Genomic DNA, 16082 nt, shown 5'->3' with positions numbered 1-16082 from the left:
AGGAGCTGGGACAGAGCAACGGGAGCTCACCCCGTTGCACAGACTTGAACTGCTGACCTTCTGATCGGCAAGCCCAAGAAGCTCAGTGCGGAAGCCAGCATGATGTAGTGGTTAAGAGCAGTGGAACTGGGTTTGCTCCTCCACATGCAGCTGCTGGGTGACCTTGGGCTAGTCACACTTCTCTGAAATCTCTCAGCCCCACTCACCTCACAGAGTGTTTGTTGTGGGAGGGAAAGGAAAGGAGAATGTTAGCCGCTTTGAGACTCATTCGGGTAGCGATAAAGTGGGATATCAATTCCAAACAGTGGCATTCCTACCACAGCTGGTACCAGGGGCGGCGCCTGTGCAGCGCAGCACAGCGCAGCGTGCAGAATGTGCATGTGTGGCATCCCGTGCATGCGCACTCCACACGGGGGCAGGGGGCATGCGCAGTATGCGCGGGGCGGCTCGCTAGAGGCACCCTGCTCTGCCCAACTCAGGGAGGGAGGGAAGAGCGAGGCAGTGGCCCATCACCTCCCCAGCCCAGCGAGCTTCACCCGCACGCGACCCCGCCCCGTTGGCCACTGTTGAGTGGCGGGTGGCAGCCAGCAGCCTCAGGGCGGCCTCTCCACAATGGCAGCCGCGACGGCCATCGTCGGTGGAGGTGCAGAGGGGCTAGGGGACGCTGCTCCCCGCAGAGTGGAGCATGGGGCGGGCCACCCCCCACTGCGACACCCCTGATTCCAAACTCTTCTTCTTCTTTGACCACAGTGCCACCCACTCCAGTGGCTGGTGATGCATGTCGCTCACTGGCAGAACATCTGCTTTACCTGCAGAAGGTCCCGGGTTCAATCTCCAGCATTTCCAGGAAGAGCTGGGCAAGAACCCTGCCTGGCACCTTGCACAGCTGCTGACAGTCAGTGTGGGCAGGACCAGTGGCATGACTCAGTATAATGCAGTTGCCTATGTTTCTATTATGTCATGTCCATGGTTAGCTCATCCAAATAGGGTTTTTCAGAGCATGAAGGTTCCCTGAAGCTACCTTGAGCACAGACAGGAAAGAGGGAGGAGGAAAAACTCAGATGCAAGAAGCAAAATGTTTTATTTTGTATAAATCAAAGAGAGAGCACCAAAGGGCAGTGTCTTGCTGCAGCCCACTTCTCTTACATGCACACAAGTGTTGTTGTGCCTCCAAAGCAGGTGAGGAAGCCAGAGGCTGGAAGTGACAAGGATGCTTACAGATCCACCTTGGATGATGATGATGATGATGATGATTCAGACCAAAGCTTGGCTCCTGCAGAGAGGGAGGAGAGGGGGAGGGAGGGGGGAATGTAGATCCCAGAAATACTGAATTGAAATTTATTCACATTTGCCAGCACCTCTTTCTAATTTAAAGACTCGGTTCCCTCCCTGTTTCTGTCCATCTCATTTTGAAAATCTGATCTCCCACCTTCATTGGGATTCAGCCCTAATGTTGCAACCATCATCTTAGGTGAACTTTCCAAGATGTGCGCTTCCACAAGAAAAGCCAAATGTTCAAAGCCATCTCAGGTCCCCTGAGATGAATTTCTTAACTGGCTCTTAATGAGATCATCTGCCTGCAAGAGGAAACTACAATTGATATTAGGAAGAGAGGAATTTGACAGAGTAGAGCAAAGTGGATGCCCTCCAGATGTTTTTGACATCAGCCCCAACCAGCAATGATTTTGACATCGTGGCCAGAGCACTAGCAGTTATAGTCCTGCCCTGTCAAGTTTTGGGCATCACATTTCAAGAATGTATCAACCAACCCCGATGTATCAAGAGACAGGATGCCAGGAAGGTGGAGAGTCTGGAAACCAAGTCCCATGAAAGAGCTGTGCAGGTGGCTTAAGAGTATGAGCAGCTGTGAGCCAATGGCAGGTGGCCTTAGGGAGGCTTGTTCTGAGTGGAAATTGCCGCAAGGAAGCTGATTTCTTCTAGGCATGAGGAAAACCTGCTAACAGGAGGAGTTTCTTGGCAGGCATTTAAGCAGAGGCCGGGCAGCTATCTGTTAAGCAGGTTGAGCTGGATGACCTCCCAAGGTCCCACCCAGATCCAAAATGCTATGGATTAGGAGGCGGGTGGCTGAAAATATTTTAAAGCTATCCACTCCAGTTGCCTTGCCTTTCACATTTCATCTGGGGTGAAATGCCAAGGACACAGGAGCTGCACCGTCCAGATTGAAATGGAGGGAGCTTACAGCAGCTGGCGGGTTTGAATGACTGCCTAAAGCCAGCTTTGTGTGTTGTATTGTGCTATCTCACTCATAAGACCTGCTGTTCTGCTCCCCCCCCCAATATCTGCAGATTCTTCAAAGCTTATGTAGCACCATAGTTCCCTGCATTTTAAGGGGGCCGGAAGCATTGGAAAATGTACATGCCAACTTCACCTGTAGAGTATATTTTGTTTTTGCATTTTTTTAAAAAAGAAAAATCCCTCCAAACCTGCTTTAGGCTTACACCTTTGGGGCAACAGATTCCAGGGCTGAGAGTAAGTCCAAAGTTTCCATCTCCTCTCCACTAAAACCCCAGTTCCCTGCAACTGACTTCAAACAAAAGACACACACACACACACACACACACACACACACACACACACACACACGGCTCCCTCAGTTATGTAGATGGTGTTTCCTATAAAGAAATGTTTTATTAACACATCCAAGCTGCCTGGTGTTGCTTCAGCAGTTTTGATCACAGCAGGACCTGTGAAAATGTCCTCCAAAGCCAGCCACCTTGCAAAATGCTTTCTAATCTGTTTTAAGCACTCAACTGCAGCAGTGGGGTTTCTGTCTGGGAGCTGGAGCTCCAACCCAAGTTGGAGAAATAAATCCTCATGGCAGACAAGGCCAAGAAATGGAAACATTTCAAGCTGGTGGGCACTTTGAGCAAAAAAACCCAAACCAACTCCAATGCGACAGAAGCCAAGGCTTTCCCATATGAAGCTTTGTGTGTACAGAAGATGTGTACATCTATTTATGTGCACATTGACTTATATGGCTACCCCCACCCCAGTCTTCAGGCCTGCAGGGAAGAGCTATAAAAATGTGAATTTTGAAACTAAGTCAAAAATTCCCATGGAACTGCATCCACACAAAAAGTATAAAGTAGGTAGAGCCCGCTGGATCAGGCCAATGGGGGCCCATCAGGCCCAACATCCTCTTCTCACAGGGCCAATTGTGGAGCAAAAGAGCTCTTTCCCACCCTGTGGCAACTGGCAGTCAGAAATATTCCTGCCTCCAACTATGGAGGAAGAGCATAGACTCCTTTGTGACCTTCGCTAGTCCTCTTCTCCTCCATCAATTTGTCTAATCCTCTTTTAAAGCCGTCTAGGTTGGGGGCCATCATGGCCTCCCGTGGGAGGGAGTTTCCTAGTTTAACTATATGCTGCGTGAATAAGTATTTTATTTTCTCTGTCTTAATCTTCAAATGTTCAGCTTCATTCACATTAAAAAATTCAGGCCAAACCAGAAGATCTTGCAGCACTTCTTAGAAAATGCTCTGGCTTTGGAGCTGTGGAGAAACTACAGAGACTCTGGCTGGGTACACACTCATTCAAAGCACCTTCTTTCTATCCAAGAATCCTGGGCACTGTAGCTTGTTATGTGGTTGTGGGAATTGCAGCTATGTCAAGGGTAAACTATAGTGCCCATAATTCTTTGAAAGGAAGACGGTGCTTTGAATAATGGCATAGTGTGGATGCAGCCATTGCCCCCTTGGTGCACAGATGGTGCAGGCCAAGAAAATCACTCCGTAAAGAATGCAATTGGGCACATGAAGGACCTGGAGATAGTAATCAATAGTTGCACCAATCCGATCACTTGGCTTTGACACAAGTCAACCCTTATTAGAAGGAAAACTGGTCTCCAGAATCCACTCATCACTCCTTTACTAAAAGGACAGAGGAATGCAAACCTGCTGTCCAGGTGGCTCCTGGCTGGAAGTTGTTTGGGAAAGTCTACAAAAAGAAAACCTATCGAAAGACTCTAAAGTAATTCAGTAGAAGTCTGCTTCCTCAGTGAGGAAGTGCAAAGAAGGGAGAAAGAGCCTCGCCTCGCCTCCCCAACCTCAACCAAGCCCAGCTGAGCAAGTAGCCTCTCCTGGGGCAGGGCTGTAAGAACAGCAGAAGCAGCTGGGAAGGGGAAAGAGGAGTTCAGGGAGGGGGAAGTGGTTTTGTGGGTCTTTGTTGCTCAATCTGATCCTTTTACATGGTTTTGTATGTATTGTGGTATTTTATGCATTGTGACTTGCAGTCATTTTTATTTATCATAGTTTAGTAATCATTTATTGTAACAGTTAAGAGTGAATTTCTGTTTAATTATTATTTGCTGGTGCTTTGAGAGTTAATTTTACTGCGTACTACTATATTCTAACAGATTGTTGAATATTACTTTATTTGATATAAGTCATTCTATTTTAAAGTTATGTTTTATTGTGACTTTTTGTATTGGATCAGATTATTATAAGGTTTGTTCCTTAGAATTTATATTGCCCTAAACTGCCTTGTAGAGGCAGTTTATAGAATATAGAAACAAATTAAAAGTGAAATAAAAAAAAGGAAATGAAAGATGCCCGCACTTTACCTTAGTCTTTTCCTAGGTATTTCATCATGATACTGTTTACATCATCTTCCTTCCCCTCGGCCTCAGACCGCCGGTCATCTTTTGCGCCCTCAGGGTTTCTGTTCCCAACACATCCTTCTCCTTCCAGCCTCTGGATCCTTGGCCGACTCTTGATGCTGTCGGCACTTTTGAAAGACACAACTGAGCCAGAAGATGAAGACGAGTCAGAGAGGTTTCCAGGGTCCTCTTTGGGTTTGGGACTTGGTGATAAAGTGGCCTTTATCTCAGAGAGGAAAGTGTGGTTGGGGGAGACTTGGTCTTCAAAACGGACACTCATGGGCCTCTGGCCTTCTCTCCTCTCTTTGGGACCTCTGGCCAGGCTGCTGGTCGACTGGGCTTTCCGGATGGCTGGAAGGAAGTCATCCAAGTCATCATTCATTTTCCTCTCATAGCTTAGAGTTGGTATTTTCCAAGAGAGTGGATCAGTTTCCTTTCCCTCACTTGGAACATCACCAAATCTTCTGTTCTGAAAGACCAGAGGTTCTTTTCCTAGATCCGTGTCTGTCATTTCTTCCAGGGATGCCTCCAGGCAACTTCTCCATGGCTTAAGTCGCAAAGTGCTGAACATTTCTCCACCCAGGTCTGGGGAGCTGAGCTTTGAGTAGGTGTCATCTATGTTCTGAATGAGAGAGTCATAGGACCCAAACTTGGAGACCCTTTTCAGAGCTGGGGAGAGGTTTGGCTGTGCCATGCTCTCAGATGAGATGCTCCTCAAACTAGAGGAGCGGACCAGGCCAGCTCGAGCACTTTCACCAATTCCCTCCAGAGTTACTGGGAGATCTTCATCATCTTTCAAAGTCTTGCATCTTCTAAGGGACGAGGCTCCCGTTGTTTGGTAAATAGGCAAAGAGGAGGCATCATCTAACACTAAATTCCCTGGCTCTTTGTCCTTCAGTCGTTTTCTTCGCAGCTCTTCAACATATTCAGAAAGTGCAGAGGAGGAGCGTGACAACTTGTCTTCTGCTGTCCCCCCCACAGAAGGGGACAAAGGACTTGATAACATCTCTTCTGCCACTGCTGGAGAGGACATCCTTCTCATAATGGATGGAGACACAGCTCCTAACTTTTGGAGAGTGAAAAACTCCTCATTTGAAGTGGGTTCCCCATATTCTCGTCTTTGGGTACCAAAGGAACGGCTTTGATCAGCTTTGCCGAAATCAGCACCCCCTGCACTCTTTCCATATCCCCTTCTTTCTGCACCTAAGGGAGACAGCGGCTGGCTTGTTTCTTGATCCTTGTTTATCCTGGGACAAAAGGTGAAACAACAGTCACTGAGCAAAGCATTACATGGGACTATTGTCTTCAACATCCATAATTAATTTTTAAAACTAAAAAAGAAAAGAAGTTTTTATTGAATGGCTTCATATCACATTTACAAATTCACTATGGAGTGATCCAGACTTAGTCCGGTAACTTAAGACCTACTGAACCCAAGATGCACATGAAAAACCATTGGACAAATAGCTGAGGCTATCCTACCTTTCAGTGCTTTGAATCCTCACAATCCAAATACATGTACAGAATTCTCAGAGGAAGCCTAATTTTTAAATTTAATATTTACATTGGAAATGGCTCTTGGTGTCTGCAGTTTGTTCCTTGTGTTGTAGAAAGTAATTTCTAACATCATTAAGCTAATCACAAATGCTGAATTATTTATTTGACATATTTATATCCTGCCTTATGAGTGAACTCAGATCTTCAATTAGAATAGCTATGAAAAAGAGTGCCAGAGTTGGAGAAAAAGCTTCCCGTCCCTTTTGGGCATTTTATTTATTAAAAATGTACCTCCTTTTCAAGTCTCAAGGAATATTGTATTCTAAAAAAACACACCCAGCTAAGCAAATATTTATTTTATTAATTTTTGTAATTTCTATACCGCTTTATATTTTTAATAGAAACCTCAAAGCGGTGTACAGCATATTAAATCAATAAATCAATAAAATAATAGCCGGGCGATGTTCCTCCGGCCTCATGAGGAGCCTCTTCAGAAAGGGCCTTGAGGGGGCGGCCCCCATGCCTCACAAAACCAGCAAGAAGGTAAAACACTGACCAAGGGCTTTGTGACCAAGTTGCAGCAACTCAGAGAAGCCCCAGAAAGTGAATGGAAACAGGAGCACCCTGCATAACTCATGGAAGAAGATGGCAGACATTTGTGGACGGAGATGGGGGAGATGTTGGGTTTGGTTTGCTGGCTTGCTCTTCCTGAAGCAGTATGTGAACCAAAACATGACTAGACTTCAAAATTCCCAATTCTCTGAATTTTGAGATGCAATTCTTCTGCCCCATATACATAGTTTGTACACAAATGTGTATATTACGGGAAGTGTGTATAAAAAGGATATATTAGTGAAAGTTACATAAAAAATGAATTGTATTACTATAACCTTCTTGCAAGAATATACATGTATTAGTTAAAATTGCATACAACATACAACAAATCTCAAGAGGATTTTTTTTTTAAAAAAAATGCAACAGACTGCTAGTAATTAGGAGGCAATTCCTTCCTTCCTTCCTTCCTTCCTTCCTTCCTTCCTTCCTTCCTTCCTTCCTTCCTTCCTTCCTTCCTTCCTTCCTTCCTTCCTTCGTCAATTCCTTTTGTGAACCCCTCAGATTTATGAAAAATTGTGTAACTGTTTCATCTTCTCTTGCTGAGTCTTATGTTGCATCTGATTTTAGTGCTTCTTTGTTATTTTATTTGTATGGAAATTTTTCCCTTTCTGGACATCTTTTTTTTAATGCAACCTGATGCAAAAATGTGACAAACTGAACTTCAGACTGGAAAAATTGAGAGAAACCAAAACAAGCTGACTTCTCTGTCCCTTCTTCTCAGGTGGCGCAATGTTTCAGTGTGTCTGGCTGTTAACCAGAAAGTTGGTGGTTTGAGCCCAACCAGGGACAGCTGCGGACATGGATGTAGCCGGGGGCAGCGGTCCCCCAATTCAAGTAAATATCTGACCAATTGCATCACAGCTGCCCCCCGCTAACATAAAACCTGCCCTCCCGCCCATAAATCCTGGCTATGCCCATGGCTGTGGACAGGATTCTTGCATTGCAGGTGGTTAGACTATATGACCCCCAGGTCTCTGCAACTCTACAATTCTATGATTCTAAGTATGGTTGGGGTGCGTGGAAATCTTCTAAGCATTCAATGGTATGCTGGAGGTATTTAGGGTGCTGGCTAGCTTGGAATCTTACAGAGAGCATTTCCTGATACTTGATGTGCCCAAAGGTCTACACAGCAGCGTGATGTGATGAGCAATGCCCAGGGAACATGGGGCCCCCAGGGAATCTCTCTCCTACATCTCTCCTAGAGATGTCAAGGCCCCGTGTGGGGGTGGGTATGAAATTCAGGGGGGAAACCCCTTTTTCATTTCCCCCCTCCACGTTTTGGGGCTTCCCCTCTGAAAACTGTTGTTTGGGTGGGATTATGAAATATTAGATATTATGATGAGCAGCAAAGTCAGTCCTCCGGGAATATGCAGGTAACCTTGGAAGAGACAGCACTTGGAAGAATCCAAACCAAGCCTATGAAGAGGCGTGTAGTGGTGATAGGGGATTCCCTACTGAGGGGTACAGAAGCAGTGATCTGTGGGCCTGACAAGATGTCTCGAGAGGTGTGCTGTCTCCCCGGGGCCAGGATCAAAGATGTAACAGAATGGCTGCAAGGAATCATAAAACCCACCGACAAATACCCCTTCCTTTTGGTCCATGTGGAAACCAATGATACTGCAAGCCATAGCCTCCAGAAGATCAAAAGTGATTATGAGGCTCTGGGCAGGAAGTTGAAGCAATTAAATGCACAAATTGTCAACGACATGGCCCAGGGAGAGAGGGAAAAATAGGGGAACAACTGGCTTCGCAAATGGTGCAAACAGGAATGGTTTGGATTCTTAGATCACGGTCTGCAGTTTCTTGAAGATGGACTTCTGGCAAATGATGGGCTGCACCTCACAAGGGTTGGAAGGAATGTTTTTGCCATGAAACTCAAAAACCTCATCAGGAGGGCTTTAAACTGACTTATGTGGGGGAGGGAGACAGTGGTCCTGAAGGTAGGAGTCTATCAAATGCTGAAGATGATCATCCAAATGTCAAGGACCAAATGGAGCAAACAGCATGCAGACCTAGTGGCGGGAGGAAGATATCCTTAAATAAGAGATATGGGGGAATGATCAATGGTCTTCAATGTCTATATACTAATGCACAGAGCATGGGAAATAAACAAGATGAACTTGAGCTCTTGGTACAGCAAACTAAATACGACATAATAGGCATCACTGAAACCTGGTGGGATGAGTCTCATGATTGGAATGTAGTAATAGAGGGATACAATCTATTTAAGAGAAATAGACCAAACAGGAAAGGAGGAGGAGGAGCGTTATATGTCAGGGATGTGTATACCTGTGAAGAGATCCAGGATTTAAAACTTCAAAGCCAAGTTGAGTGTATCTGGGTCAAAATTAAGGGAGAGAAAAATAACAGTGATCTCATTGTGGGAGTTTACTATAGATCCCCCAAGCCAAACTGAGGACACAGATGATGCCTTCCTGGAACTGATGGCCAAGCATTCAAAAGGAAGTGAGATAGTAGTAATGGGGGATTTCAACTATCCTGATATTTGTTGGATGTCAAACTCAGCCAAGAGCATATGGTCGAACAGATTCCTCACTGGCCTTGCAGACAATTTCATTGTCCAGAAAGTGGGAGAAGCAACAAGAGGATCAGCCATTTTAGATCTGGTCCTAACCAATAGTGATGACCTGGTTAGTGGGGTAGAAGTGGCAGGATCATTAGGTGGGACTGACCATGCTCTTCTGGAGCAACCAAGCATACTAAGACTCAAATCCTAGACTTTAAGAAAGCCGACTTCAGAAAACTTAGAGAAACGCTGGGTGAAATCCCATGGACAGTAACTTCGGGCAATACCAATGAGACGGAAACATGGAAGGTGCCTAAAGAAGCCAGGGTGGCTATCTAAAGAACTTTTAACTGAGTTAAGATTTAAAAGGGATATGTACCAAAAAAAGGAAAAAGGGGAAAACCACCAGAGAGGAATTCAAACAAATAGCCAGCACGTGTAGAGACAAAGTCAGAAAAGCTAAAGCACAGAATGAACTCAGGCTTGCTAGAGAGGTTAAAAGCAACAAAGAGGGCTTTTATGGGTATGTCCGTAGCAAAAGGAAGAACAGGGAAACAGTGGGGTCACTTAGGGGAGAAGATGGTGAAATGCGAACAGGGGACAGAGAAAGGGCAGAACTCCTCAATACCTTATTTGCCTCAGTCTTCTCCAAGAAAGAAAACAATGCCCAACCTGAAGAATATGGAGCAGATGATTCAGCAGGGGAAACACAGCCCAGAATAAGTAAGGAGGTAATACAAGAATACTTGGCTAATTTAGATGTATCCAAGTCTCCAGGGCCAGATGAACTACATCCAAGAGTATTAAAAGAACTGGCAGAGGTGATTTCAGAACCACTGGCAATAATCTTTGAGAATTCCTGGAGAACAGGCGAAGTCCCAGCAGACTGGAGGAGGACAAATGTTGTCCCTATTTTCAAAAAGGGGGAAAGAGAGGACCCAAACAATTATCGCCCAGTCAGCCTGACATCAATACCAGGAGAGTTTCTAGAGCAGATCATTAAGCAAATGGTCTGTGAGCACCTAGAAAGGAACGCTGTGATCACTAAAAGTCAGCATGGTCAGAAAAATAAGTCTGAACGTGTCCAGAAGAGGGCAACCAAAATGGTCAAAGGCCTGGAAACGATGCCTTATGAGGAACGGCTTAGGGAGCTGGGTATGTTTAGCCTGGAGAAGAGAAGGTGAAGGGGTGATATGATAGCCATGTTCAAATATATTAAAGGATGTCATATAGAGGAGGGTAAAAGGTTGTCTTCTGCTGCTCCAGAGGAGCAGACACGGAGCAATGGATTCAAACTACAAGAAAGAAGATTCCACCTAAACATTAGGAAGAACTTCCTGACAGTAAGAACTGTTCGACAGTGGAATTTGCTGCCAAGAAGTGTGGTGGAGTCTCCTTCTTTGGAGGTCTTTAAGCGGAGGCTTGACAGCCATATGTCAAGAATGCTTTGATGGTGTTTCCTGCTTGGCAAGGGGTTGGACTGGATGGCCCATGTGGTCTCTTCCAACTCTATGATTCTATGATTCTATGAAATATTTAGAATGTTGAATAATAATAATAATAATTTATACCCCACCCATCTGGCTGGGTTTCCCCAGCCACTCTGGGCAGCTTCCAACAAAACATTAAAATGCACTAATTCATGAAATATTAAAAGCTTCCCTAAACAGGGAAAATAAAACAAGTAACAATGTGACTTTCAATAGGTAAGGAGTACTTTTACAAATATTGCATTTTTTCAATGTTTATGACAATTTCAATTTCCCCCCAAACAAAGGATAAAATATACCCCCCCACACACACCATGGTATCAAAATTTCTGGAGCCGGTACACCTTTAGGCAAGGCAGAGGCAATTGGGAAGTTTCAGTCAGCTGCAGGGGTGCCAATTTGAATAAAATATTAGGGGGTGGAGGTAAGTCCCACCCTGCATAATCAACCACATGACGCAGTGCACACACATCATTTGAATGGGAATGCCCATCAACTTTGTGGGGACCCAGCTCCCTCAAATATTTTATTGTGGGTGCCAAAGCCCCCATGGCCCCTAGGAGTTGGTTCCTATGATCAGCTGAGCTGTGTAAGGAGATGAGGATTTCCTCCTGCAATTTCTGCACAGCGAGAGAAGTTTGGGCCAAGGCCTTTGTTGACAGGACATTTTTGCTGCCTTTTGCCTCTTGCTAAATTCAAAACATGAACACTAAAGGTAAAGGTAAAGGGGCCCCTGACCATCAGGTCCACTCGTGTCCGACTCTGGGGTTGCGGCGCTCATCTCGCTCTATAGGCCGAGGGAGCTGGCGTTTGTCTGCAGACAGCTTCCGGGTCATGTGGCCAGCATGACAAAGCTGCTTTTGGTGAACCAGACCAGCACACGGAAACGCCGTTTACCTTCCCGCCAGAGCGGTCCCTATTTCGAACTGCTTTCGAACTGCTAGGTGGGCAGGAGCTGGGACCGAGCAACGGGAGCTCACCCCGTTGCAGGGATTCGAACCGCCGACCTTCTGATCAGCAAGCCCTAGACTCTGTGGTTTAACCCACAGCGCCACCTGGGTTTGGGCCAAGGCCTTTGTTGACAGGACATTTTTGCTGCCTTTTGCCTCTTGCTAAATTGAAAACATGGACACTGCCCCCCCAATAAAAGATCACTCTTCTGTGTTTGCAGGAAAGTGGGCTGGCCTATCCTCTCCTTTGTATCAACTTTTTAATATGGAAGATGCTCTCAAACCATTCCCCCATTCCCCCGAACAAGCGCTTTGCTGCTTTGGAGAGGAGCCTCAATCCAGAAATTCAGGTGTTAAAGATTTAGCCTTGACAGTAATCAACACTTCTAGCTACAGAGAAGAGATGTAGTTGCCATAGCAACCTTATGGCACTCTGCAATCTAACAGACAATGTTGGGCACATTGAGACCCAGCAGGGTTGACCTGGAAGAAAATTTACATGCGGAAACCTCTTGAGACAACACAAAGACACACATGCACAGGGAAACGAATCTGGCTCAGCAAAGGGAAGAATAAGCAAACAGATGGGGACATTCCCCTCTGGATGCACAGCAAACAAGAGGCATTTCTTGGGCACCATAGTGGCAAGAAGCACCCAACGATGAAAAGAACCCAGTTGGTTTGTGGTTTAGGTAAGAGCACCCTACTCGACCAGATTTATTAAATCCAGGAGTATCCTGCTCGATTAATCCACTGACCAGATCATTCATGGATTCCTTTATCAAACCCACAGGGATGCTACAACTTTCTTCTTCTTCTTCTTCTTCTTCTTCTTCTTCTTCTTCTTCTTCTTCTTCTTCTTCTTCTTCTTCTTCTTCTTCTTCTTCTTCTTCAGATGTGGGCTTAAAAAGCCATGCAGTTCTTTATCATGCAGAAATGGATGAGCTGCAATCCTTGGATGTGCAGGTGTCATCTTTGCATTTGGATCATGCTCCAGAAACCCCTTGCTCAAAAATCCCGCCATGCTTGTCAAGGTATATGTGGAGCAACCTGGGAGGAGGGCATCTATGAGGTGCAGGTGGAGAATGACTTCTGCTGCATCTCAGGTATGCATAAAGCATGCCCAGCATCAAACGCTCAGCAGACTCAGTTATGCTATTATGAAGAGCCGTTGAAGAGGATTAGCTGAAAGCCAGCACCCAAAAAATGGTCTCCTCCGTGTGAAAATGGGTATAAGGCTTCCTACGGACTTCTCTCATTTCAGGCATGCTCCTTGCAACAGCCTAGAATGAGAAATGCTTTTGGAACGCCTGCCTTCTGTGCCAGCCGTTGTGATCATAGGCCCTGAGTTTCTGCAAGAGGTGTCCAGGCCACTTCCATCTTGCTGCAGACAAGAGGTTCAGCCATGCAAGGACTCCACATGCTCTGGAGCCTGGGCAAGGCATGTGTGTGCAGTGCATCTTCTGCCCATCAAAGCATGCATTGCAGACTCCTTTACACCTCTGTTGCCTTAGTAAGTAGTTCAGGCCTCATCAGATCCAAGGCAGAGCAGGGAGATGAGTGGGTCTATTCCTCCCCACTCAGCTTGTCAATGGTAGTATTCTCAGAGCTAACTGGAGACTTCACTAAGCAAAGAGAAAGATGCTCTTCTTTGCTGCTCACAAGTAATCTCAAAAACTTCTCAAAGGCAGGCTGTTTGCTTCAGACCAACACAAACAAACTATGAGGGGTACGCACACCCACCCACCCTTGAGCACAGCACCCATCTGTGCCCCTTGTGACAAAAAGCCTGCTTCCCTTGATCACCTCTGGGACCCAACGAAGAGAGTCATGAACCCAGACAGAAGCCACCATTAGAAAGTGGGCCCAGCATCATGCAGCATCCATTCCTTGGACCCCACACCTTAAGGTGAGACAGAACACAAGAAGAATCCTGGCAGATCAAGTCAATGGCTCATCTAGCTCAGTATCCCGTTCTCACAGAGGCTGACCCACAAGCAGGACCCGAGCACAAGAGCAGCACTCTCCCCTCCTGTGGATTCCAGCAACTCATAATCAGAAGGATCGCCACCTCTGATCATGGCCCCTCCAGTGCTCAGGTAAGGGCAAGGTAAGGTGAAGCCACAAGGCCTGCCAGAAGATGGATCGGTTTGTTCAGCTGGTTGATTAGCTGTAGTTGGGCTCCAATTTCAACCAGCCCCAACCAGCATAGCCAATAGTCAGGAATGATGTACGTTGGAGACTAGAAACATCTGGAGGACCCCAGGTTGCCTACCCACCATTTCAGCTCCTTTCCTGGTCCAGGTGACTTTAAGCTCCCCACTGCTCTTGCAAGCACAAGATTCCAGGCCAGGCAGGAGGCCACCCCACCCCCCACAGAGCTGCCTTGCTAGGGTCTGTGCTTGGAAATATCTCCAGGCAGTTGCTAAGGGAGACAAGGAGTGGCTGGGAAGATGGTGTAGGAAGCCCCCGAAGGAGGGAAGGCAGGGATGTGCTGCTCTGAGAAGCAGCAATGGTGAAGCTGTGCATTGAGCAGTGGTATCTGGATACCCTTTTCAAAAGCCTCCGTGGGAGAGAAGGAATGAATTATGACTGCAGAGCCCATCCAACCCTTCCACCTGAAATCCATGGGTTCCTGGGGTGAAACTGTGATGCAATAATGAAATGGAGCTCACTGCATTTCTCTCCACCCTGCAGAGCTCCCTCATAACAAGGTAGCACAGGAGGGCTGCCAGGCAGCTGCCAGCTAGTGGCTTCATCTGATAGGGAGGCAGAAAAGGAGGGAGGGAGGGAGGCACTGTGGCGAAAGCTTGGCAGCTCTTCTTTGCAGAAACAGCTTCTCTTCCTGGTGAATTAGTTTGTGGACCACCTGTGGTTTGAAGCTGCCCTAACCCCTGTCAAGGAAGGACATAACTCAGTGGCAGAGTATCTGCCTTGCATGTAGACAGTCCTAGGTTCAATCCTTGGCATCTCCAGGTAGGGGTGGAAGAGGCTCCGTCTGAAACCCTGGAGAGCTCCTGCCAGTCAATGTAGACCAGAGGTTTTCAACCTTTTTGAGTCCAGCGCTCCCTTGACCAAAAACATTATTTCTGCAGCTCCCCTGTGGGATACTTGCTTTCAAAGGTTTAAAGGATAGGGGGGAAGGGAGGTGTCAGTGTGCTTGCAAATCCCTTTGGAAGCTGCCTCCTGCTGCTCCTTTAAACCTCTGAAATTGGAGATTTAAGGAGCAATGTGGAGAGGGAGACATGCTTTCCACTGAATGGAAATGGCTCCCCACTCCTTGATCAAGGCACAAAGCTGTCTCCAAAGGGCTTTCAATCAGCCCAGCTCTGCGGTTTGAAGCACAGTATCATCAGAGGCCACCCTGATGTTAAGTTTGGTCCACCAAGGGGAGGGGAGATGACTATCTGGCTCACTGGCCAGGAAAGGTTCCCCACTTTTGCCTCCCAGGATGCCGTGAGAGGTGTTGATGGAGACCCTGGGGTAGCTGGCTGAACTGCCATTGTGACATAGGGTGGGTGGGCAGGCAGGTGGAGGCATGTAAAAGGGCACTTAAAAAGAGCCTGCGGGATCAGACCAATGGCCCATCTAGTCCAGCATCCTGTTCTCAGAGGCCACCCAAATGCCCACAAGAAACGGACATGCAGGAATCTAGCACAAGCGCACTCCCTTCTCCCGGGGTTTCCACCCACTGGGACTGAGAAGCTTGGCCAACATGGCCTGACCCTCCACAAAACAGCCCAATCTTTTAAAGCCATCCAAGCTGGTGGCCACCTCTGGTTCCTCTGGGAGGGAGCTCTAGCCTTCTGCTTGCTGGTGGCTATGCTGCTCTTGTCCTCAGAAAGGAGGAGGTGGGGAATGGAGAAATCTGCCCCCTGAAGCAGGCCTAGGTCAGGGGGTAGTAAAGAAAGGAAGGGGAGAAATGAGAGTGGAAATGGGCAGAGATTAGGAGGGGGCAGAGAGCCAGGGACTTCAAGGCAAGGAGAGTTTATGCTGATTTCAAATAAATGCATCCTTGAGCTTAAGGTGGCAAGTGTGTTCAGAATTCTTGCTTTCCATTGGAGCTGTGTTATATTGAAGGGGGGAATGTTTCTCTGCTCAACCGAGTGACACTTCCTCTCCCCCCCCCTCTCTTTCTGCACATTGTCATTACATCGTGTCTCCACCCCATGCAGAATCATGGCTCATCTCCTTTTGTCTCTGGACATGCACTATGCTTCAATTTAAGTACAGATATTATTCCATAAATTATTTCAACTAGCATAAACGTAATCACCCTAATTGCTGTGTAATCTTCGTTAATTACTGTTGTATGTCATTTGCTTTGGTGCAGATTGCTCACTACAAAAAATCTGTTTGGCTTAAGGATGCTTTTGCATTCTCCC

At 46.6% G+C, this 16082-nt stretch overlaps 1 protein-coding gene across 2 annotated transcripts in view; it reads right to left on the bottom strand.

The window, feature by feature from the left end:
- Positions 1 to 1057: 1057 nt before the first annotated feature.
- Positions 1058 to 16082, bottom strand: part of MYO18B (myosin XVIIIB) — a 231471-nt gene continuing 216446 nt past the window's right edge. For both annotated transcript variants that reach the window (XM_088659924.1, XM_088659925.1), the window contains exons 41-42: positions 4583 to 5865; positions 1058 to 1273 (exon numbers count right to left, since the gene is read on the bottom strand). In XM_088659924.1, the coding sequence (XP_088516050.1) occupies positions 4584 to 5865 (1282 nt within the window). In that variant the 3' untranslated portion in view covers positions 1058 to 1273; position 4583. The remainder of the gene's footprint in view (positions 1274 to 4582; positions 5866 to 16082) is intronic.

This window comes from Zootoca vivipara, chromosome 16 (genome assembly GCF_965207765.1).
Source record: "Zootoca vivipara chromosome 16, rZooViv2.hap1.1, whole genome shotgun sequence".
Classification (NCBI taxonomy): Eukaryota; Metazoa; Chordata; class Lepidosauria; order Squamata; family Lacertidae; genus Zootoca; species Zootoca vivipara.
The sequence above is the reverse complement of the archived record's forward strand: the minus strand, read 5'-3'. Positions and strand labels throughout refer to the sequence as shown.